The 23,370-nt window shown below is 46.2% G+C and overlaps 1 protein-coding gene and 1 long non-coding RNA gene across 3 annotated transcripts in view; one reads left to right on the top strand and one right to left on the bottom strand.

Moving 5' to 3' along the window:
* Positions 1-18,454, top strand: part of LOC112234311 (tax1-binding protein 1 homolog A) — a 46,779-nt gene extending 28,325 nt beyond the window's left edge. The window contains exons 10-17 of the mRNA XM_042310437.1: positions 3,889-4,065; positions 5,615-5,683; positions 6,103-6,309; positions 12,503-12,589; positions 14,834-15,020; positions 15,999-16,186; positions 16,367-16,452; positions 17,422-18,454. Coding sequence (XP_042166371.1) covers positions 3,889-4,065; positions 5,615-5,683; positions 6,103-6,309; positions 12,503-12,589; positions 14,834-15,020; positions 15,999-16,186; positions 16,367-16,452; positions 17,422-17,566 — 1,146 coding nt within the window. The 3' untranslated portion in view covers positions 17,567-18,454. The remainder of the gene's footprint in view (positions 1-3,888; positions 4,066-5,614; positions 5,684-6,102; positions 6,310-12,502; positions 12,590-14,833; positions 15,021-15,998; positions 16,187-16,366; positions 16,453-17,421) is intronic.
* Positions 18,455-19,146: 692 nt separating this feature from the next.
* LOC112234307 lies at positions 19,147-22,172 on the bottom strand. Of its 2 annotated transcripts, none has more exons than XR_006080548.1 (2): positions 21,837-22,172; positions 19,147-21,294 (listed from the first exon to the last, which is right to left on the bottom strand). It is a non-coding gene; the product is annotated as an uncharacterized LOC112234307 (long non-coding RNA). The 2 variants fall into 2 exon arrangements; XR_006080549.1 differs by having other exon boundaries at positions 21,947-22,172.
* Between the last annotated feature and the right edge of the window lie 1,198 nt (positions 22,173-23,370).

The following is a 23,370-nucleotide window of genomic DNA, read 5'->3' as shown; positions in this document are numbered from 1 at the left end:
GTCTCCGTATAAATGCACCTGCACTGTGATAGTCTCAGAGGTCCGTTAAAAGCGCAGAGAGCATCATGAAGAACAAGGAACACACCAGGCAGGTCCGAGATACTGTTGTGAAGAAGTTTAAAGCCGGATTTGGATACAAAAAGATTTCCCAAGCTTTAAACATCCCAAGGAGCACTGTGCAAGCGATAATATTGAAATGGACGGAGTATCAGACCACTGCAAATCTACCAAGACCTGGCCGTCCCTCTAAACTTTCAGCTCATACAAGGAGAAGACTGATCAGAGATGCAGCCAAGAGGCCCATGATCACTCTGGATGAACTGCAGAGATCTACAGCTGAGGTGGGAGACTCTGTCCATAGGACAACAATCAGTCGTATATTGCACAAATCTGGCCTTTATGGAAGAGTGGCAAGAAGAAAGCCATTTCTTAAAGATATCCATAAGTGTTGTTTAAAGTTTGCCACAAGCCACCTGGGAGACACACCAAACATGTGGAAGAAGGTGCTCTGGTCAGATGAAACCAAAATTGAACTTTTTGGCAACAATGCAAAACGTTATGTTTGGCGTAAAAGCAACACAGCCCATCACCCTGAACACACCATCCCCACTGTCAAACATGGTGGTGGCAGCATCATGGTTTGGGCCTGCTTTTCTTCAGCAGGGACAGGGAATATGGTTAAAATTGATGGGAAGATGGATGGAGCCAAATACAGGACCATTCTGGAAGAAAACCTGATGGAGTGTGCAAAAGACCTGAGAGTGGGACGGAGATTTGTCTTCCAACAAGACAGTGATCCAAAACATAAAGCAAAATCTACAATGGAATGGTTCAAAAATAAACATATCCAGGTGTTAGAATGGCCAAGTCAAAGTCCAGACCTGAATCCAATCGAGAATCTGTGGAAAGAACTGAAAACTGCTGTTCACCAATGCTCTCCATCCAACCTCACTGAGCTCGAGCTGTTTTGCAAGGAGGAATGGGAAAAAATTTCAGTCTCTCAATGTGCAAAACTGATAGAGACATACCCCAAGCGACTTACAGCTGTAATCGCAGCAAAAGGTGGCGCTACAAAGTATTAACTTAAGGGGGCTGATTAATTTTGCACGCCCAATTTTTCAGTTTTTGATTTGTTAAAAAAGTTTGAAATATCCAATAAATGTCATTCCACTTCATAATTGTGTCCCACTTGTTGTTGATTCTTCACAAAAAAATACAGTTTTATATCTTTATGTTTGAAGCCTGAGCAAAGAGCAAAGTTCAAGGGGGCCGAATACTTTCGCAAGGCACTGTAAGTATAACATATATGGATGAGCAGTGACAGAGCGGCTAAGATGTAATAGATAGTAAAGAATAGATAGAGAGGGATACAGTATACATTATATATGAGATAAGTAATGTGAGATATGTAAACATTCTTAAAGTGGCATTATTAAAGTGACTAGTGTTCCATTTATTAAGTGGCCAATGATATCAAGTCTGTATGTTGGCAGCTGCCTCACTGTGTTAGTGGTGGCTGTTTAACAGTCTGATGGCATTGAGATGGAAGCTGTTCTTCAGTCTCTTGGTCCCTGCTTTCATGCACCTGTACTGACCTCACCTTCTGGATGATAGCGGGGTGAACAGGTAGTGGCTCGGGTGGTTGTTGTCCTTGATGATCTTTTTGGCCTTGATGTGACATTGGGTGGTGTAGGTGTCCTGGAGGGCAGGTAGTTTGCCCCCGGTGATGTGTGGTGCACACCGCACCACCCTCTAGAGAGCCTTGCGGTTGTGGGCGGAGCAGTTGCCGTACCAGGCGGTGATACAGCCTGACAGGATGCTCTCAATTATGCATCTGTAAAAGTTATTAAGGATTTTTTCAGCCTCCTGCGGTTGAAGATGCACTGTTGCGCCTTCTTCACCACACTGTCTGTGTGCGTGGACCGTTTCAGTGTGTGGGTGATATGAACACCGAGGAGCTTTCTCCACTGCTGTCTCATCGATGTGGACGGGGGGTGCTCCCTTTGCTGTTTCCTGAAGTCCACGATCATCTCTTTTGTTTAGCTGACATTGAGTAAGAGGTTATTTTCCTGACACCACACTCCGAGGACCTTCACCTCCTCCCTGTAGGCCGTCTCGTCGTTGTTGGTAATCAAGCCTACCACTGTTGTGTCATCTGCAAACTTGATGATTGAGTTGGATGCGTGCATGGCCACGCAGTCATGGGTGAACAGGGAGTACAGGAGGGGGCTGAGAACACACCCTTGTGGGGCCCCATTGTTGAGGATCAGCGGAGTGGAGATGTTGTTACCTACCCTCACCACCTGGGGGGCGGCCCGTCAGGAAGTCCAGTACCCAGTTGCACAGGGCGGGGTCGAGACTCAGGGTCTCAAGCTTAATGATGAGCTTGGAGGGTACTATGGTCTAGAAGGCTGAGCTGTATTCAATGAACAGCATTCTTACATAGGTATTCCTCTTGTCCAGATGGGATAGGGCAGTATGCAGTGTGATGGCGATTGCATCGTCTGTGGACCTATTGGCTGGTAAACAAACTGAAGTGGGTCTAGGGTGTCAGAACACTTAATGATGACAGAAGTGAGTGCTACAGGGCGATAGTCATTTCGTTCAGTTACCTTAGCTTTCTTAGGAACAGGAACAATGGTGGCTCTCTTGAAGCACGTGGGGACAGCCGATAGGGAGAGATTAAATATGTCTGTAAACACACCAGCCAGATGGTCTGCTCATGCTCTGAGGACGTGGCTAGGGATGTCGTCTGGGCCGGCAGCCTTGTGAGGGTTAACATGCTTAAATGTCTTACTCACATCGGCTACGGAGAAGGAGAGCCCACAGTCCTTGGTAGCGGCCGTGTCGGTGGCACTGTATTATCCTCAAAGCGCGTAAAGAAGTTGTTTAATTTGTCTAGGAGCAAGACGTCGACGTCCGCAACGGGGCTGGTTTTCTTTTTGTAATCCGTGATTTTCTGTAGACCCTGCCACATACTGTCTGAGCCGTTGAATTGTCTCTATCCTGACACTTTGTTGTTTGATTGCCTTACAGAGGGAATAAGTACACTGTTTGTATTCGGTCATTTCTGACCATAGATATCCACAGACACATTCATACAGTTGAACCAGGAAGTTGCTTCAAGCTTGAACTTTGGAGGATTCCTCTCATGGATTTATCTTTCTCAGTTTTGTAAAATAGAAATAGAAGAATCATTTACAACTGCTATGTGCTAGAGACAAGTTTAGTAACTGAATATCAACACTGAATTATCTCTTTGTGCTGAACTACTCCCCCAACCCATCCCCCTCTACCCCCCAACTCTCCCTCCCCCACCTCCCTCTGTCTGCTCCACCCTCCCCTCTACCCCACCTAACTCCCTCTGTCTGCTCCCCCTCCCCTCTAACCCCCTAACTCTCCCTCCCCACCTCCCTCTGTCTGCTCCCCCTCCCCCTAACTCTCCCTCCCCCACCTCCCTCTGTCTGCTCCCCTTCCCCCTAACTCTCCCTCCCTCCCCCACCTCCCGCTGTCTGCTCCCCCTCCCCTAACTCTCCCTCCCTCCCCCACCTCCCGCTGTCTGCTCCCCTCCCCCTAACACTCCCTCCCTCCCGCTGTCTGCTCCCCCTCCCCTAACTCCCCCTCCCCCACCTCCCTCTGTCTGCTCCCCCTCCCCCGCTGTCTGCTCCCCCTAACTCTCTCTCCCCCCCCACCTCCCTCTGTCTGCTCCCCCTCCCCCTAACTCTTCCTCCCTGACCTCCCGCTGTCTGCCCCACCCTCCCCCTCTACCCCCTAACTCTCCCTCTCCCACCTCCGCTGTCTGCCCCACTCTCCCCCTCTACCCCCTAACCTCCCTCTCCCACCTCCCTCTGTCTGCTGTCTGCTCCCCCCTAATTCTCCCTCCCCCAGGGTGTGGGGACCTCCAGTGAGGGGGGGTGTGTGGTGTCTGAGGCAGAGGCTGAGCTACAGAGAGAAGTGGAGGAGCTGAAGCTGCGTCTCCACATGGCCGCTGAGCACTACAAGGAGAAGTACAGGGAGTGTCAGCGGCTCCGTAGGCAGGTGGCCAAGATCAGCGAGGCCCAGGGGGTGAGTGCCTGTCTGTCTACAATACTGTACTACACCACATCGTCACAGCGCCATCTTGTGGTATATTTGATATTTTTTACATTTGAGTAATTTAGCAGATGCTCTTATCCAGAGCGACTTACAGTTAGTACATTTATATTCAGATAACTAGATAGGACAACCTCATATCCCAGTCATAGTACGTAAATTTTCCCTCAATAAAGTCAGAGCTAGTGAGGGGAAAAGTCAAATGGGAGTGTTCGTTCACAAAAGGCTTTTATTTTCTCGAGGTGGGGAGGAGGTAGTACTGTGGGATTATTTAAGATACTCTTTGAAGAGGTAGAGTTTCAGATGTTTTCAGAAGATGGGCAGGGATCTGCTGTCCTAGTTTCAGGGGGAAGCTGGTTCCACCATTGGGGTGCCAGGACAGAGAAGAGCTTGGACTGGTCGGAGACCAAGAGACCAGAGGTGACAGAACGGAGTGCTCGGGTTGGGGCGTAGGGTTTGAGCAGAGCCTGAAGGAAGGGGGGGTCAGTTCCTCTTGCTGCTCTGTAGGTAAGCACCATAGTCTTGTAGTGGATGTGAGCTTCAACTGGAGGAGCCAGGGGTGACATGGAGGAGCGGGGTGACATGGAGGAGCGGGGTGACATGGAGGAGCGGGGTGACATGGAGGAGCGGGGTGACATGGAGGAGCGGGGTGACATGGAGGAGCGGGGTGACATGGAGGAGCGGGGTGACATGGAGGAGCGGGGTGACATGGAGGAGCGGGGTGACATGGAGGAGCGGGGTGACATGGAGGAGCGGGGTGACATGGAGGAGCGGGGTGACATGGAGGAGCGGGGTGACATGGAGGAGCGGGGTGACATGGAGGAGCGGGGTGACAAGGAGGAGCGGGGTGACATGGAGGAGCGGGGTGACAAGGAGGAGCGGGGTGACATGGAGGAGCGGGGTGACAAGGAGGAGCGGGGTGACATGGAGGAGCGGGGTGACATGGAGGAGCGGGGTGACAAGGAGGAGCGGGGTGACATGGAGGAGCGGGGTGACAAGGAGGAGCGGGGTGACATGGAGGAGCGGGGTGACATGGAGGAGCGGGGTGACATGGAGGAGCGGGGTGACATGGAGGAGCGGGGTGACATGGAGGAGCGGGGTGACATGGAGGAGCGGGGTGACACGGAGGAGCGGGGTGACACGGAGGAGCGGGGTGACATGGAGGAGCGGGGTGACATGGAGGAGCGGGGTGACAAGGAGGAGCGGGGTGACACGGAGGAGCGGGGTGACACGGAGGAGCGGGGTGACACGGAGGAGCGGGGTGACACGGAGGAGCGGGGTGACACGGAGGAGTGGGGTGACAAGGAGGAGCGGGGTGACATGGGAAGGCTGAACACAGAGAGTCACAGTAGTCCAGACGGGCCTGTTTGGTGGAGACTACGGTTTTGCCGGAACTCTCCATTTTGAACACCTATGAACACAGAAGTTAATCACGCAGCTGACCAAACGGTGAGGAATAGGGTGCAGCCTAGTTGAGTCTGATGTCCACAGATTGATTCAACTTGTTTCCTCATGTTTGTAGGAGTCAAAGAGAAACGCTGCCACTGAGACGACACAGGAGCCACTGACACCCAGTCCAGAGTCACCCACAGCAGGTAAACACACACACACTCACTCTCTTATCTCTTTCATACTAAATCCTCTAACATGTATATGTTTACAGGCAATCTGTCTGCAACTGTGCTGAGAGGAGACAGTGAGAGGCCGGTAGTCCCTAACCGGCGTGACAAAAACAGGGAACACACACACACTTACGCACGGACCAACACACACACCAACACATTCTCCGGCATGGAGACCATGAGAGCTGGGGAGAAAGAGTGGAAGGGGCGGAATAGGGAAGAGATGGAAAGAGAAGTGAGTGGAGAGGAGGAAGGGAAAGAAGATGGGAGTGTGGAAGAGGAGAGGAAGGAGGACATGAGTGAAGGAGAGGAGAGGAAGGAGGACATGAGTGAAGGAGAGGAGAGGAAGGAGGACAGGAGTGGAGGAGAGGAGAACATGAAGATGGAGAGTTGGGTGGAGAAGGAGAGGAAGAGTGCTGAAGAGGTGGATGAGAGGAGTGTGGAGGATGAGGGGAAGAGTGCGGAGGAGGTAGAGAAAGAACAGACTCGTTCGGTGGAGGAGGAGCTGGCGAGGATGGAGGAGAAGTGGGCGGAGCAGTGTGCTATCAACGAGTCGCTTAAGCAGAGACTGGCCAATGAGGAGGAGCGATTCAGGGTAAGTCATCAACGCATACACACACACTATACACACACACACACACACACACACACACGGTCATGCTCACATTTAAGAACAATAGTTGTACACACACAAACACACCCAGTCTCTCTGCCAGGCTGATAAGGTTGTGTCTATGTCAGCCCTGTGAGGTCATCTCAGTCTATATTGTTCCTCCTCTGGTCCCCATATTCCTCTGGACTGGCTCAGTGTGTGTCTGTGTGTGTCTGTGCACAAGCAAGTGTGTGTTTCTCATGACTAAGTGTGTACTTCTCTCAGAGTCAGTTAGGTGTGTGTGTGTGTTTTTGAGTTCTGTGAGTGTATGCTCATCTGTGCAGTAAATAGTAGGCTCTTTCCTTTGATAGTGTCTCCGGATTGAGATAAATACACAGACACAGTTAATAAGCCTAATGGTCTGGAGAGAGATAAATACACAGTTAGTAACCCTAATGGTCCGGAGAGAGATAAATACACAGTTAGTAACCCTAATGGTCTGGAGAGAGAGAAATACACAGACACAGTTCGTAGCCCTAATGGTCTGGAGAGAGATAAATACACAGTTAGTAACCCTAATGGTCTGGAGAGAGATAAATACACAGTTAGTAACCCTAATGGTCTGGAGAGAGATAAATACACAGTTAATAACCCTAATGGTCTGGAGAGAGATAAATACACAGTTAGTAACCCTAATGGTCTGGAGAGAGATAAATACACAGTTAGTAACCCTAATGGTCTGGAGAGAGATAAATACACAGTTAATAACCCTAATGGTCTGGAGAGAGATAAATACACAGTTAGTAACCCTAATGGTCTGGAGAGAGATAAATACACAGTTAGTAACCCTAATGGTCTGGATAGAGATAAATACACAGACACAGTTAGTAACCCTAATGGTCTGGAGAGAGTTAAATACAGAGTTAATAACCCTAATGGTCTGGAGAGAGATAAATACACAGTTAATAACCCTAATGGTCTGGATAGAGATAAATACACAGATACAGTTAGTAGCCCTAATGGTCCGGAGAGAGATAAATACACAGTTAGTAACCCTAATGGTCTGGAGAGTGATAAATACACAGTTAGTAACCCTAATGGTCTGGAGACAGATAAATACACAGACACAGTTAGTAACCCTAATGGTCTGGAGAGAGATAAATACACAGTTAGTAACCCTAATGGTCTGGAGAGAGATAAATACACAGTTAGTAACCCTAATGGTCCGGAGAGAGAGAAATACACAGACACAGTTAGTAACCCTAATGGTCTGAATAGAGATAAATACACAGACACAGTTAGTAACCCTAATGGTCTGGAGAGAGATAAATACACAGTTAGTAACCCTAATGGTCCGGAGAGAGATAAATACACAGTTAGTAACCGTAATGGTCCGGAGAGAGAGAAATACACAGACACAGTTAGTAACCCTAATGGTCTGGAGAGAGATAAATACACAGACACAGTTAGTAACCCTAATGGTCTGGAGAGAGATAAATACACAGACACAGTTAGTAACCCTAATGGTCTGGGGAGAGAGAAATACACAGTTAGTAACCCTAATGGTCTGGAGAGAGATAAATACACAGTTAATAACCCTAATGGTCCGGAGAGAGATAAATACACAGTTAATAACCCTAATGGTCTGAAGAGAGATAAATACACAGTTAGTAACCCTAATGGTCTGGAGTGAGATAAATACACAGACACAGTTAGTAACCCTAATGGTCTTTGTTATATACCCTTTGTTGGCAATGACAGAGGTCAAACGTTTTCTGCAAGTCTTCACAAGGTTTTCTCACACTGTTGCTGGTATTTTGGCCCATTCCTCCATGCAGATCTCCTCTAGAGCAGTGATGTTTTGGGGCTGTTGCTGGGCAACACAGACTTTCAACTCCCTCCAAAGATTTTCGATGGGGTTGAGATCTGGATACTGGCTAGGCCACTCCAGAGACTGTTGGAAGGAATTCTAAATTCCTCTGTTTTAATTCCCAATCAAAATTAAACACTCTGTCAATGCATAAAGAATGAACAGAGCCCCGGTCTTAAAAGTCAGGTAACAGCGTTTAATTGAAGAGAGTACTGCCTTCATACACATTTTTCCACAGGTTATAAACTGAAAATGACGTCAGCGTTTTCTAAATGTTCTCTCTCTTCTTGACACTGGTAGAGAGGCCCTACAGTTCTCGAGCCTTCCCTCCTCGCCTAAAGCCAAGGTCAGTCAGTGTAGATAGCATTCTAGACAGTCTGGAGATAGTTCATTCATTTGTATCAAGGCATTGTTCTAAACTCCTGACTATGTTATATACAATTGGGAATGGGAGCAAGAGAGAAAATTCATACATGTACAGTACATAATAGCATTTGGACTAGTCATTCCTGATTTGAAATGTATACATAATTAGTCATCATTGATAAAAATTCCCTTAACACACACACACACACACACACACACACACACACACACACACAGTGAAGAGGAGTAGAGTAGATGCAACAGAGATGAAGGGAGGATAGAAGGAAAACGAGGGGAAGGAAAGAGAGGCATAGGACAAGGCAGAGAATTGAGAAAAAAAAAATGTCATTCCAAAATCATGGGCATTAATATGGAGTTGGTCCCCCCATTTGCTGCTACAACAGCCTACACTCTTCTGGGAAGGCTTTTCACTAGATGTTGGAACATTGCTGCAGGGACTTGCAGAACATTAGTGAGGCCCGGCTCGCAGTCAACATTCCAATTCATCCCAAAGGTGTTCAATGGTGTATTTGGTCTGGGCTCTGTGCATGCCAGTCAAGTTCTTCCACACCGATCTCGACAAACCATTTCTGTATGGACCTCGCTTTGTGCACAGGGAATTTTCATGCTGAAACAGGAAAGGGCCTTCCCCAAACTGTTGCCACAAATTTGGAAGCACAGAATTGCTAGAGCTGCCTCAGTCTCTGGAGTGATAGCGACGCATGATTTGATCGGGTTCAAGTCCGGGCTCTGACTGGGCCACTCAAGGACATTCAAAGACTTGTCCCGAAGCCACTCCTGCATTGTCTTGGCTGTGTGCTTAGGGTCATTGTCCTGTTGGAAGGTGAACCTTCACCCCAGTCTGAGGTCCTGAGTGCTCTGGAGCAGGTTTTCATCAAGCATCTTTCTGTACTTTGCTCTATTCATCTTTTCCTTGATCCTGTCTAGTCTCCCAGTCCCTGCCACTGAAGAACATCCCCACAACATGATGCTGCCACCACCATGCTTCACTGTAGTGCCAGGGTTCCTCCAGACGTGACACTTGGCATTCCAATTCAATCTTGGTTTCATCAGACCAGAGAATCTTGTTTCTCATGGTCTGAGAGTCTTTTGGTAAACTCCAAGCGGGCTGCCATGTACATTTTTACTGAGGAGTGGCTTCAGTCTGGCCACTCTACCGTAAAGGCCTGATTGGTGGAGTTCTGCAGAGATGGTTGTCCTTCTGCAAGGTTCTCCCATCTCCACTTAGGAACTCTGGAGCTCTGTCAGAGTTACCATCGGGTTCTTGGTCACCTCCCTGACCAAGGCCCTTCTCCTCCGATTGCTCAGTTCGGCTGTGCGGCCAGCTCTAGGAAGAGTCTTGGTGGAAGTTTGGCTTCTTCCATTTAAGAATGATGGAGGCCACTGTGTTCTTGGGGACCTTCAATGCTGCTGAAATGTTTTGGTACCCTTCCCCAGATCTGTGGCTCGACACAATCCTGTCTCGGAGCTCTATGGACAATTCCTTCAACCTCATGGCTTGGTTTTTGCTCTGACATGCACTGTCAACTGTTGGACCTAACATAGACAGGTGTGTGCCTTTCCAAATCATGTCCAAACAATTGAATCTATCACAGGTGGACTCCAATCAAGTTGTAGAAACATCTCAAGGATGATCAATGGAAACTGGATTTTTAAAAGCTTTATTTAACTTTTGTTTAACTAATCAAGTCAGTTAAGAACAAATTCTTATTTACAATGACGGCCTACACCGGCCAAACCTGGACGATGCTGGACCAATTGTGCGCCGCCCTATGGGACTCCCAATCACGGCCAGATGTGATACAGCCTGGATTCGAACCAGGGACTGCACTGAGATGCAGTGCCTCTTGCACTGAGATGCAGTGCCTCTTGCACTGAGATGCAGTGCCTCTTGCACTGAGATGCAGTGCCTCTTGCACTGAGATGCAGTGCCTCTTGCACTGAGATGCAGTGCCTCTAGCACTGAGATGCAGTGCCTTAGACCGCTGTGCCACTCGGGATGCACCTGAGCTCAATTTTGGGTCTCAGAGGAAAGGGTCTGAATACAAAACATTTCTAAAAACCTGTTTTTTCTTTGTCATTATGGGGTATTGTGTAGAGATTGATGAGGTAGTATAAGGCTGTAACTTAACAATGTGCACACAGTGCCTTCAGAAAGTATTCACACCCCTTGGCTTTCTCCCCAAAAATGTGTGTTACAGACGGAATTTAAAATGGATGAAATTTAGATTTTGTGTCACTGGCCTACACACAATATCCCATAATTTACAAATTCATTAAAAATGGAAAGCTTAAATGTCTTGATGCAATAAGTATTCAACCCCTTTGTTATGGCAACCCTAAATAAGTTCAGGAGTAAACATGTCAAATCAAATCAAATCAAATTTTATTTGTCACATACACATGGTTAGCAGATGTTAATGCGAGTGTAGCGAAATGCTTGTGCTTCTAGTTCCGACAATGCAGTAATAACCAACAAGTAATCTAACTAACAATTCCAAAACTACTGTCTTATACACAGTGTAAGGGGATAAAGAATATGTACATAAGGATATATGAATGAGTGATGGTACAGAGCAGCATAGGCAAGATACAGTAGCTGATATCGAGTACAGTATATACATATGAGATGAGTATGTAAACAAAGTGGCATAGTTAAAGTGGCTAGTGATACATGTATTACATAAGGATGCAGTCGATGATATAGAGTACAGTATATACGTATGCATATGAGATGAATAATGTAGGGTATGTAAACATTATATAAGGTAGCATTGTTTAAAGTGGCTAGTGATATATTTACATCATTTCCCATCAATTCCCATTATTAAAGTGGCTTGTGCTTAACAAGTCACATAGTAAGTTGCATGGACTAACTTATCCTTACCCTACAAATACAATTATCTATAAGGTCCCTCGGTCGAGCAGTGAACACAGATTCAACCACAAAGACCAGGGAGGTTTTCTGATGCCTTGCAAAGAAGGACACCGAAACTGTTATTAATTACACTTTGGATGATGTATCAATACACTCAGTCACTAGAAAGATACGGGTGTCCTTCCTAACAGTTGACCGGAGAGGAAGGAAACCGCTCTGGGATTTCACCATGAGGCCAATGGTGACTTTAAAACAGTTAGTTTAATGGCTGACCTATAAGACAGATGAAAAACAGGAAGCCACTACAGAATACAAATGTTCCAAAACATGCATCCTGTTTGCAATAAGGCATTAAAGCAAAATCCTAGAAGATAAGATGCTGGGAGATAAATTCACCTTTCAGCTGGACAATAACCTAAAACACAAGGCCAAATATACAACTGGAGTTGCTTACCAAGATGACATTGAATGTTCCTGAGTGGCCTAGTTACAGTTTTGACTTAAATTATCTTGAACATCTGTGGCAAGACTTGAAAATGGCCGTTTAGAAATGATCAACAACCAACTTGACAGAGCTTGAAGGTTTAAAAAAATAAAATAATTTGCAAATATTGTACAATCCAGGTGTTTAAAGCTCTTAGAGACTTACCCAGAAAGACTCACAGCTGTAATCACTGTCAAAGGTGATTCTAACATGTATTGACTCTTAATGAAGATATGTGTTTTATATTCCATACATTTTACAAAATGTTAGAATTTTTCTTCTACTTTTACATTAGAGTATTCTGTGTAGCTTATTGACAAAAAAAGACATCAATTTTAATCCCACTTTGTAACACAACAAAATGTAAAACAAAGTCAAGGGGTGTGAGTACTTTCTGAGATATATATCTACACACGTGTTTGATTTACATTCACCCCAGTGCACTAGAATAGGTTATGTCTGGGATGCTATATACATGATGACTTATTAAAGGCTACATCTGTAACTTCTCTTTCCCTTGTGGCCAAATGCATACAATGTTTTGTCTAGTGTTTTGTCTAATGTTTCCTCTGTGTAGATCCAGATGGTAGAGAGGACCATGGAGGTGACAGAGCTGAAGGAGAGTCTGGCTCAGGCCCTCAGAGAGAAGAGTCAACTCAAGGAGGTACTATTAACATTCACCACTTATAACAGTTTTTATTAAGTGCTTTCATAGAGCTACTACTGAAGCCTGCAAGAGTTTATATTATATTTATATTATATATTCAATATATATTTTTACATTTAACCTTTATTTAACTTGGCAAGTCAGTTAAGAACAAATGATAATTTACAATGACGGCCTACCGGGGAACAACTGATTTTTACCTTGTGAGTTCGGGGATCCGATCCAGCAGCGGTGGATGGGTTACTAACCCAGCGCTCTAACCACTAGGCTACCTGCCACCCCATAATAAGCTTACCAAAAGCACTTACCAACCTACTACTATTTATATAGCTTCCTCCCCAATTTCTAGATTCCAACTAATGATACTAAGTACTGCCATGATACGCTAACCATTAAATGGTGCAAATGTCATCCTCTGTGTTTGTTTCACCCTGTGGTCAGCCTCGTTTAAATGTTAACTTCATTAGTGCAGGGCTATCTAGTTTATCAAGAGGGGGGAGGAAGAAAGAGGAGAAAGAAAATCGGTCTTTTCACAAAATTGTCTGAACGGTTTGCCACAAACTATTTTGACCCCTCTATGGAAAGATGAGACTCACGATGGCATGCTCTACGGCCCCCACAAGTGTATTGGGACTCGTCTGAAGTCGGTACAGCCGATCTGCCATCTTCTGTCTGTAGCGTTCAAACAGTTTGGGCTACACAATAATATGACCCCTCTGTGAAAGGTGAGACTCTCACGAACACGTACATGTTTTGCTCTAGGATGCCCACAGGTCTCACAAGACTCCTCTGAAGGTCTCCCGGTACCAGTTGAAAAAATGAACGGAAGTACAGTACCAGTCAGGTTTGGACACACCTACTCATTCCAGGGTTTTTCATAATTTGTACAATTTTCTACATTGTAGAATAATAGTGATGACATCAAAACTATGAAATAACACATATGGAATCATGTAGTAACCAAACAAGTGTTAAACAAATCAAAATATATTTAACATTTGAGATTCTTCAAAGTAACCACCCTTTGCCTTGATGACTTTGCACACTTGGCATTTTCTCAACCAGCTTCACCTGGAATGCTTTTCCAACTGTCTTGAAGGAGTTCCCACATATGATGAGCACTTGTTGGCTGCTTTTCCTTCACTCTGCGGTCCAACTCATCCCAAAACCTTGGATGAGTAGGTGTGTCCAAACTGTTGACTAGTACTGTATATATGGAGAATGTTTAGTGCCAAAAATAAGGGGTTAAATACAGTAAAAATATTTCATGTTTCCTAATCTTATATTATAATCTTATATTATTATATATATTTTATACTAATCTAATCTAATCTTATATTCTTATATCTCTGATATAGGACAGACACTTCAGAATAAATGTCCTTTTGATTTGTATTTTTTTTTTTGGGGGGCTAGCTGTTGTTCCATGTAGTGAATCTGTTATTCAAAGCGTTTGTATGGGCTAATAGCAAAGGCCAAATTCGTATATATTTTGTTGATACTTAAAGGGGTATTAAAATATAAAATCAAATAGCAAAATGATCCTTGGTATGAGTCATGCCCTTCTTTAAAACAATTCCATAAAGTTTAGGGCTTAGACTGTAATGGGTTAAAGCTGGAATCGTTAGTTGCTACATCCATCCTGGACTTAATTTATGATATATACTCATTGATTCTTGAAGAATATAACTTCTAAATGCCTCATGAGTTTAGTTCAACTGTTGAACCCCATCAAGACCCAACATAAGGCTTGTTTTACTCCAACGTTTGTTAACAATGTAAATGTAAACAAACACTGTATACCTTGAATACATGGTTAAAACTATAATTTTGATATGTATGGTCAGTCCTTGCATCCATAGCTCTGTCTATGAATTTGGTAACATTTTTACCAAAACAGGTGAGGTGACCCTTTGTTATTGTTTCAGTTAAGGCCTCTAGCTGTTAAAGTCAGGTAATGTCAAGATGAAACCACGCCCCTTGACATTGGTTTTGTTGCTGGACCTCAATAGAAATAAGCCTCCAGACTTTGTTTTTATCCTCAATCATTTTTTATGTAAATGTTGTCTCCAGCAGGAGCAGCATACTGCTTTTAATTATCCAATACATTTAATCAACCAATCAAACAAACAAACCCTAAATGATTGAAAAGATTACTTGGTTTTCTTGGGTGCTAATATCTTTTCCAATAATTCGTTTTATTTTAAGTTGTCTTCATTGGCCATCTTCTCCCCATGCCAGGAGCTGCAGCAGTGTCAGGGCCGACAGAGGGAGCAGGAGGCTGATGGTCAGGTGTCAGAGGTCAAACAGCCTGTGTTGCTGCGCTACCCACTTCCCTACCCCCAGGACCCCTCCCCACCCCCCCTGGTACCCCAGAGACCTGCAGAGCTGCAGTACGGGAACCCCTACTCCACCGACAACACTCGAGGTAAGACCCACACCCAGCTACACTACATGTAAAAGGTATGTGGACAAATGAGTGGATTTGGATATTTCAGCCACACCCATTGCTGACAGGTGTATAAAATCGAGCACACCGCCATGCAATCTCCATAGACAAACATTGGCAGTAGAATGGCCCGTACTGAAGAGTTCAGTGACTTTTAATGTGGCGCCGTCATAGGATGCCACCTTTCCAACAAGTCAGTTCGTCAAATTTCTGCCCTGCTAGAGCTGCCCCGGTCAACTGTAAGTGCTGTTATTATGAAGTGGAGATCTAAGAGAAACAACGGCTCAGCCGGTAAGTGGTAGGCCACACAGGCTCACAGAACAGGGCCGCCAAGTGATGAAGCATGTGGCGCGTAAAAAACGTGTCCTCGGTTGCAACACTCACTCCCGAGTTCCAAACTGCCTCTGGAAGCAACGTCAGCACAAGAGCTGTTCGTCGGGAGCTTCATGAAATGGGTTTCTATGGCCGAGCAGCCGCACACAAGCCCTGGTAGTTAACCTCTACAGCATGCAACATTATGGACGATTCTGTGCTTCCAACTTTGTGGCAGGCCCTTTCCTGTTTCAGCATGACAATACCCCGTGCACAAAACGAGGTCCATACAGAGACATACAACATAGTTTTGGCCCTCCCCCCCTGTGTCTGATCTCTCAGTACAAGTCAGTTAAGAACAAATTCTTATTTTCAATGACAGCCTAGGAACCCTATTCAGGGGCAGAACGACAGATTTGTACCTTGTCAGCTCAGGGATTTGAACTTGCAACCTTTCGGTTACTAGTCCAACGCTCTAACCACTAGGCTACCCTGCCACCCCATTTCAGCCCAGTCTCTCTTGGTCTCCCTCTCTTCTCTCTCTCTCCTCCATTTCAGCCCTGTCTGTCTCTCTTGGAGAGATGGAGACCATCTTCTGCACACACACTCACACAATTCCCGTTTCCTGTGTTGTGTTTTGTCCAGACGGGGCAGACGGCGCCCTGGCCCCAGAGCAGATGCTTCGCCCCCCTCCTGAGGCCCCTCCGTCCACCTCCCCGACCCCGTGTGCAGGTGCAGGCTGGGAGAGAGATGTGGTCTGCATCCAGCCCTCCTCCTCACGAAGCATGAGCCCCCCTGACGGACTGGAACACTCCCCCGAGGAGCCACGCAATGTGAGTTCACACACACATCCTCACCTCAAACATTAGGGAGGGAAACGCAAAACTGAGTTAGATCAATGTATAGGGCTGACTTGTTCTGTTGCCTTATTGGGAGGACATCACACATCCTGTAGCTCTATTAAACTGAGGAGAGAGCCGTCAGTGAGGTGTGTGTGTGTCTCTATACCATAGGTCGGTGATGGGGAGCAGCCTGCCTGCAATCATCAGACCAGCAGCGGACTTACCGCCAACAGGGGCAGCTTCTGTTTCGACCCCAGGTAACACACACACGACCCTCCACAAAATACTATCCCAGCTAACCCGACACTCATTCTCACCCCCCACCCCCCTGTCCCCCCCCCTCACACCCTCTACACCCCCTGCTCCCTCTCCACCCCCTGTCCCCCTCTACACCCCCTGCTCCCTCCTCTACACCCCCCGCTCCCTCCTCTACACCCCCCCCCTCCTCTACACCCCCCCTGCTCCCTCCTCTACACCCCCTGTCCCCCTGTCCCCCCCCACCCCCCTCCCCTCTACACCCCCTGTCCCCCTCACTTCCTCTACACCCCTGTCCCCTCTCCCTCTCCCCCCTCCCCCTTCTGTCCCCCTCTGCCCCTTCCTCTCCCCCCCCTTCACCCCCCCCTGTCCCCCTCTGCCCCTTCTCTCCCCCCCTCTGCCCTTCTCTCTCCCCCCTCTGCCCCTTCTCCCCTCCCCCTCTGCCCCTTCTCTCTCCCCCTCTCCCCCCTTCTCTCTCTCCCCCCTGCTCCTACCTCTGCCCCTTCTCTCCCCTACCCCCTCTGCCCCTTCTCTGCTCCTCTCCCCCCTCTGCTTCTCCCCCCCCTGCCCTTCTCCCTCTCCTCTGCCCCTTCTGCTCTCCCCCTCCCCCCCCCTGCCCCTGCCCCCTCTCCTCCCCTCCTCCCCCTCTGCCCCTTCTCCCTCCCCTGCCCCTCCCCCCTCCCCCTCCCCCTTCTCTCTCCCCCCCTGCCCTTCTCCCCCTCTCCCTCCCCTCTCCCCCCTCTGCCCCTTCTCCCTCCCCCTCTCCTTCTCCCCCTCCCCCTGCCCCTCTCCCCTCCCCCCCTGCCCCTTCTCCCCCCCCCTCTGCCCCTTCTCCCCCCCTCCCCTCTGCCCCTTCTCCCTCCCCTTCTCCCCCCCCTCCCCCTCTGCCCCTTCTCCCCCCCCCTCTCTGCCCCTTCTCTCTCTCCCCTGCCCCTTCTCCTTCTCCCCTCTCTCCCCCTCCCCCAGCGTAGCTTTGAGCAGCACGTGGAGAGCCACTGGAAGGTGTGTCCCGTGTGCTCTGAGCAGTTCCCCCTCTACTGCCATCAGCAGCTCTTCCAGAAGCACATGCTCACACACTTTGACGGCCATGTGCTAAACTTCGCCAACATGGAGTAGCAGGGCAGATGGGGGAGTGTGTGTGAAAGGGAAGGTTTGGATTAAGGGATGTAAAGAAGGATAAAGAAACCTTTACTCAAATGGGGGTCGAGATGATTTCATTTAAGAAGGGAGATTCCAAATCAAGATGAAAGAAATCATTGGGGGTAAATTGCACTTTGTTGTAAATTGAAATGGAATTAACTCCAGCCTTGGCCTCACACACTTCCACGAGAACATGCTACATTTAAAAACATCAAGGAGTGTGTGTATGACTTTCTACAAGGGGGAGTTTGTCAGTTTAGGGAAATTACAACAACAAAAAATGTTTTGCGTGAGGTTTCAGAGCCTTGGAGCTCTTTGGTTTTGTCCCATGTTGATGATATCATCACTGGATGTGTTTAGTATCTGTAGGATTCATCTGTGTTAATCAGCCAGTCAATAGTACCTACTTTACAAGACTTCATTTTCAGTTTCTACTCCCAGTGACTCTGTAGCCACATGTAGAAACAGGTGACATCCAGGAGCACGTTGCCCCTAGACACTAATGCTCAGTTTTGCATTTCCCCTCTAATGGTTAAGGTTAGGATTTGGTTTACCTGAACCTAGATCTGTGGAAACTTCTACCGTGGAGAGGGAGGAGATATGTGGTCTTGAAGGACCTCCAGCCCAATGTAATGTAAAGTATGAGTCAAACTCTTTGTCAGCAAAATACATCAGACGGTTCAAAATAATTAGTACTATTGTTTGAATTTGACTGCACTAAAAATACTTTATTATTCTGAATGTATGTGTGTGTGTGTATATAACTGGGTGGTTCAAGCCCTGAATGCTGATTGGCTGACAGCTGTGCTATATTAGACCGTATACCACAGGTATGGCAAAACAACTATTTTTACTGCTCTACTTGCGTTGATAACCAGTTTATAATAGCAATAAGGCACCTCAGGGGATTGTGATGTATGACCAATATACCACGGCTAAGGGCTGTGTCCAGGCACTCCATGTTGCGTATAAAGAACTGCCCTTAGTCGTGGTATATTGGCCATATACCACACCCCCTCGGGCCTTATTGCTGGAATAAAAAAATATATATGAGAAGTAGAACTATTTCAATTGCTGTTGTGACAATGTACTCCCACATGTTTTAGTCATGACAGATTGATGTTTTACTTCCTGGTCTCCATTCATTGGATAGGATGACATTCCGCTTCAGTTGATTGGAGGGAAGGTAACTGGAAATATGAACGCTATAGAAAACTACTGTACTCTTGGCTATGGACTCTTTCACCGTGTTAAGATTCTAACGATTGCCATCTTTACCTCCTTTGTTTGGGTCAAAGTAAGTTTCTTGTACGCGTGTCTCTGATTCCTGTCATCTACTGTCAGTCTGAGATTTTACTGTTCATTCAATGTGACCACAGTGCTGTACTTTTGGCTTCAAAAGTTGCACACGTGTCTGTCATGTCCAAATGCTGCCCTTTTAAAGTGTGTAGGTTTGTATGTGAGCATTAAAAATAAAGTACGCTTGTCAAATGGATACAATTGTCAATTTGTCTTTCCATCTTCTGGGTCAAAACCCCCCAACCCCATTCAGACAGTTCTGGCTAATGTTCTCTTTATTTTTAATGTAATAGTGTTCACATTTATGAAGCAGCAGCTTATGTAAAAACAGTTTGATATAGTACACAGGTCTCCTTCCTCACACCCTCTGTTGCCTCCGTACAAATACGAAACATTGTTCTCCACTTAACATATGAAAATATAATTTAAACGCACTTGACACACATTACAATACATTCACTGTACACAATATATCGGAATAGTCCCCCTCACACACGCTTGTACTGTACTCCTCACATCCTCGCTGTGTAATACTGTCAGGCTCCCTTTTAATCTGTAACCATAGTGACCTGCATCTCTGCAGGGAGAGGACAGGTTTATAAGTGTTTGACAGATCCCGAACTGGTGAACTCTGGTCTCTGTCCCCTCGCCAAAATGCGCTGGGGCCAAGGCTTCCAAGTACGGAAAACCTGGCACAGACTCGCATTCTGTACAGCCACAATCAAAAACAATGCTACCTTCCCCTTTCTCGTATGCTGGGCCTGTATTCACATAGTGTCTCAGTAGGAGTGGTGTTCTAGGATCAGGTCCCCGCTCGTATTCATTATGGTTTCAAAGGCTTCTGTTATTAGTGAGGCACTTACTCTGAGACGCTTTGTGAATACAGGTGCACTTTGCCACACCCATGTCAAGGGTTGTTATGGCAACAGTCAAGCGTGTGTGTTGGGGTACCATCAGACTCAGACCAGTATCACAGTACAGAACAGGTTAGAAATGTTTTTGGGCCTGGCACAGGGTAACATTTTGCCAACGGGCACCACTTTTTGACACGACACCACCACTCTGCTGTACTCTGAAGGCATGGTATCACAAATAGGCCAGAACATGCTTACCTTGACACAATTTGACAGTACATCACACTGCTTCTGTAAAGCAGGAGGCTATGGGCAAGGTCCTGGTTATGACACTATCTGCATCCCAAATGTCATTCCATAGGTAGTGCACTTTATGGAATAGGGTGTCATTTAAAACACAGGACTCATCTAAAATGTCACTATTCCCCCGTATACAAAAATAGGGTGTCATTTGAGACAGCCGTATATTATAACACTATGGAGGACTGTAACAGAAGGCGGAATAATAACACAAGAAGCTGAAAAGCTCAGATACTGCAGAAAGACTTGGCTAAGAAGCAACACACTCACACAGACTGTACTGGAATGCTGTAGTCTACAACGCAAGGCAATCAAAGTTTGTAGGTGTAATCTCTGGAGATACACCCTAAGACATGCACAAAAACAAAACATACCATCGACACACACACACACACACACACACATACACATACACATACACACTGGAGGCGCAATGAGACCCGTGTTCTCTTGACACGCTTGCGCACCTCTTTGATGAAACCGTATGACAGTCTCTCTCCCCCTCCCCCCTCAGGCACATGGTAATGTAAATGTTTGGCAGTAGAGAGCTGTTGGCAATGATCATGGAAAAGTAACCAGAAACAATACTTGGCAACTGGAATAGAATAGAGCGTGATGCCTCATCTGGTCTGCTCACACTAGTCTGGAATAACCTATAATAGAGCATGATGCCTCAACTGGTCTGCTCACACTAGTCTGGAATAACCTCCTAGAATACAGGATGATGCCTCAACTGGTCTGCTCACACTAGTCTGGAATAACCTCCTAGAATACAGGATGATGCCTCAACTGGTCTGCTCACACTAGTCTGGAATAACCTCCTAGAATACAGGATGATGCCTCATCTGGTCTGCTCACACTAGTCTGGAATAACCTAGAATACAGGATGATGCCTCATCTGGTCTGCTCACACTAGTCTGGAATAACCTAGAATACAGGATGATGCCTCAACTGGTCTGCTCACACTACAGTCTGGAATAACCTAGAATACAGGATGATGCCTCAACTGGTCTGCTCACACTACAGTCTGGAATAACCTAGAATACAGGATGATGCCTCAACTGGTCTGCTCACACTACAGTCTGGAATAACCTAGAATACAGGATGATGCCTCAACTGGTCTGCTCACACTAGTCTGGAATAACCTAGAATACAGGATGATGCCTCAACTGGTCTGCTCACACTAGTCTGGAATAACCTAGAATACAGGATGATGCCTCATCTGGTCTGCTCACACTAGTCTGGAATAACCTGGATGATGCCTCAACTGGTCTGCTCACACTACAGTCTGGAATAACCTAGAATACAGGATGATGCCTCAACTGGTCTGCTCACACTACAGTCTGGAATAACCTAGAATACAGGATGATGCCTCATCTGGTCTGCTTACACTATAGTCTGGAATAACCTAGAATACAGCATGATGCCTCAACTGGTCTGCTCACACTACAGTCTGGAATAACCTAGAATACAGGATGATGCCTCAACTGGTCTGCTCACACTACAGTCTGGAATAACCTAGAATACAGGATGATGCCTCAACTGGTCTGCTCACACTACAGTCTGGAATAACCTAGAATACAGGATGATGCCTCAACTGGTCTGCTCACACTACAGTCTGGAATAACCTAGAATACAGGATGATGCCTCAACTGGTCTGCTCACACTACAGTCTGGAATAACCTAGAATACAGGATGATGCCTCAACTGGTCTGCTCACACTACAGTCTGGAATAACCTAGAATACAGGATGATGCCTCAACTGGTCTGCTCACACTACAGTCTGGAATAACCTAGAATACAGGATGATGCCTCAACTGGTCTGCTCACACTACAGTCTGGAATAACCTAGAATACAGGATGATGCCTCATCTGGTCTGCTCACACTACAGTCTGGAATAACCTAGAATACAGGATGATGCCTCATCTGGTCTGCTTACACTATAGTCTGGAATAACCTTTGGAATACAGGATGCACAATCCATTCTGAAATCATAGAACCGTTCTAGAACAGAGGGAATGAAGAAATGCAATAGTTTCCTTGTTTCTCTATTTGGGCTGAACACTAACATGAAATATGTGCATTAAAATCAATCAGAACTGTGAAAAATATATTTAGGGACGCAGATCTGAAGTTAGGATTCAAGCCGTAGTCTCTTAGTTTTTGCTGCTGGGGATATCTAGACCTGAGGTCACCTAGCTGTTTAAAGTTTGACCTATGACAACAGAACAGGTTGTCTCGGGGTTGAGGAATGGAAGAAGAAAAACTTATTGATGAAATATCAAAAGAAAATAATATCTGGAAAATATATCGAAAAATAATATAAAAAAATAAAGCTTGAAAGTAAAGTGGAACTACTTAGTATATGCTGATGAATACTTATATTTGTATATATACACACATCTATTGTTTATATATCTATATATAGACTGTATAATCCAAGTCAACATCCACACCTTCCTCCTTCTCTTTTACATTACTCCTCTTCTTCTTCTGTTTTGTTTTTTCTTTCTTTGTCTTTTCTTTGTTTTCATTTTGTTAGCACCGTATGTCAATACAAAAAGTCACGGAAAAGTTGGGATAGCATAAGAATGTGCAAATGTACAAACAACAAAAAAAAGCCTATAAAGATGCATATTATTAAAATAAGAGAGAGTAACATGTGAAAACCAAAGAACATAATACAAGACATAAACAAGTTAAAGCATGCACTAGATCCTTTAGTGTGTGGGAGGAAGGGATAGGGGTTTAGGTTGTCACCCCTAAGGTTGGGCTAGAAGGGATAGGGGTTTAGGTTGTCACCCCTAAGGTTGGGCTAGAAGGGATAGGGGTTTAGGTTATCACCCCTAAGGTTGGGCTAGAAGGGATAGGGGTTTAGGTTGTCACCCCTAAGGTTGGGCTAGAAGGGATAGGGGTTTAGGTTGTCACCCCTAAGGTTGGGCTAGAAGGGATAGGGGTTTAGGTTGTCACCCCTAAGGTTGGGCTAGAAGGGATAGGGGTTTAGGTTGTCACCCCTAAGGTTGGGCTAAGGGATAGGGGTTTAGGTTGTCACCCCTAAGGTTGGGCTAGAAGGGATAGGGGTTTAGGTCACCCCTAAGGGGTTTAGGGGTTTAGGTTGTCACCCCTAAGGTTGGGCTAGAAGGGATAGGGGTTTAGGTTGTCACCCCTAAGGTTGGGCTAGAAGGGATAGGGGTTTAGGTTGTCACCCCTAAGGTTGGGCTAGAAGGGATAGGGGTTTAGGTTGTCACCCCTAAGGTTGGGCTAGAAGGGATAGGGGTTTAGGTTGCCACCCCTAAGGTTGGGCTAGAAGGGATAGGGGTTTAGGT

Source organism: Oncorhynchus tshawytscha, linkage group LG31 (assembly GCF_018296145.1).
Source record: "Oncorhynchus tshawytscha isolate Ot180627B linkage group LG31, Otsh_v2.0, whole genome shotgun sequence".
Classification (NCBI taxonomy): domain Eukaryota; kingdom Metazoa; phylum Chordata; class Actinopteri; order Salmoniformes; family Salmonidae; genus Oncorhynchus; species Oncorhynchus tshawytscha.
This window is presented reverse-complemented; position numbering and strand designations above follow the sequence as displayed.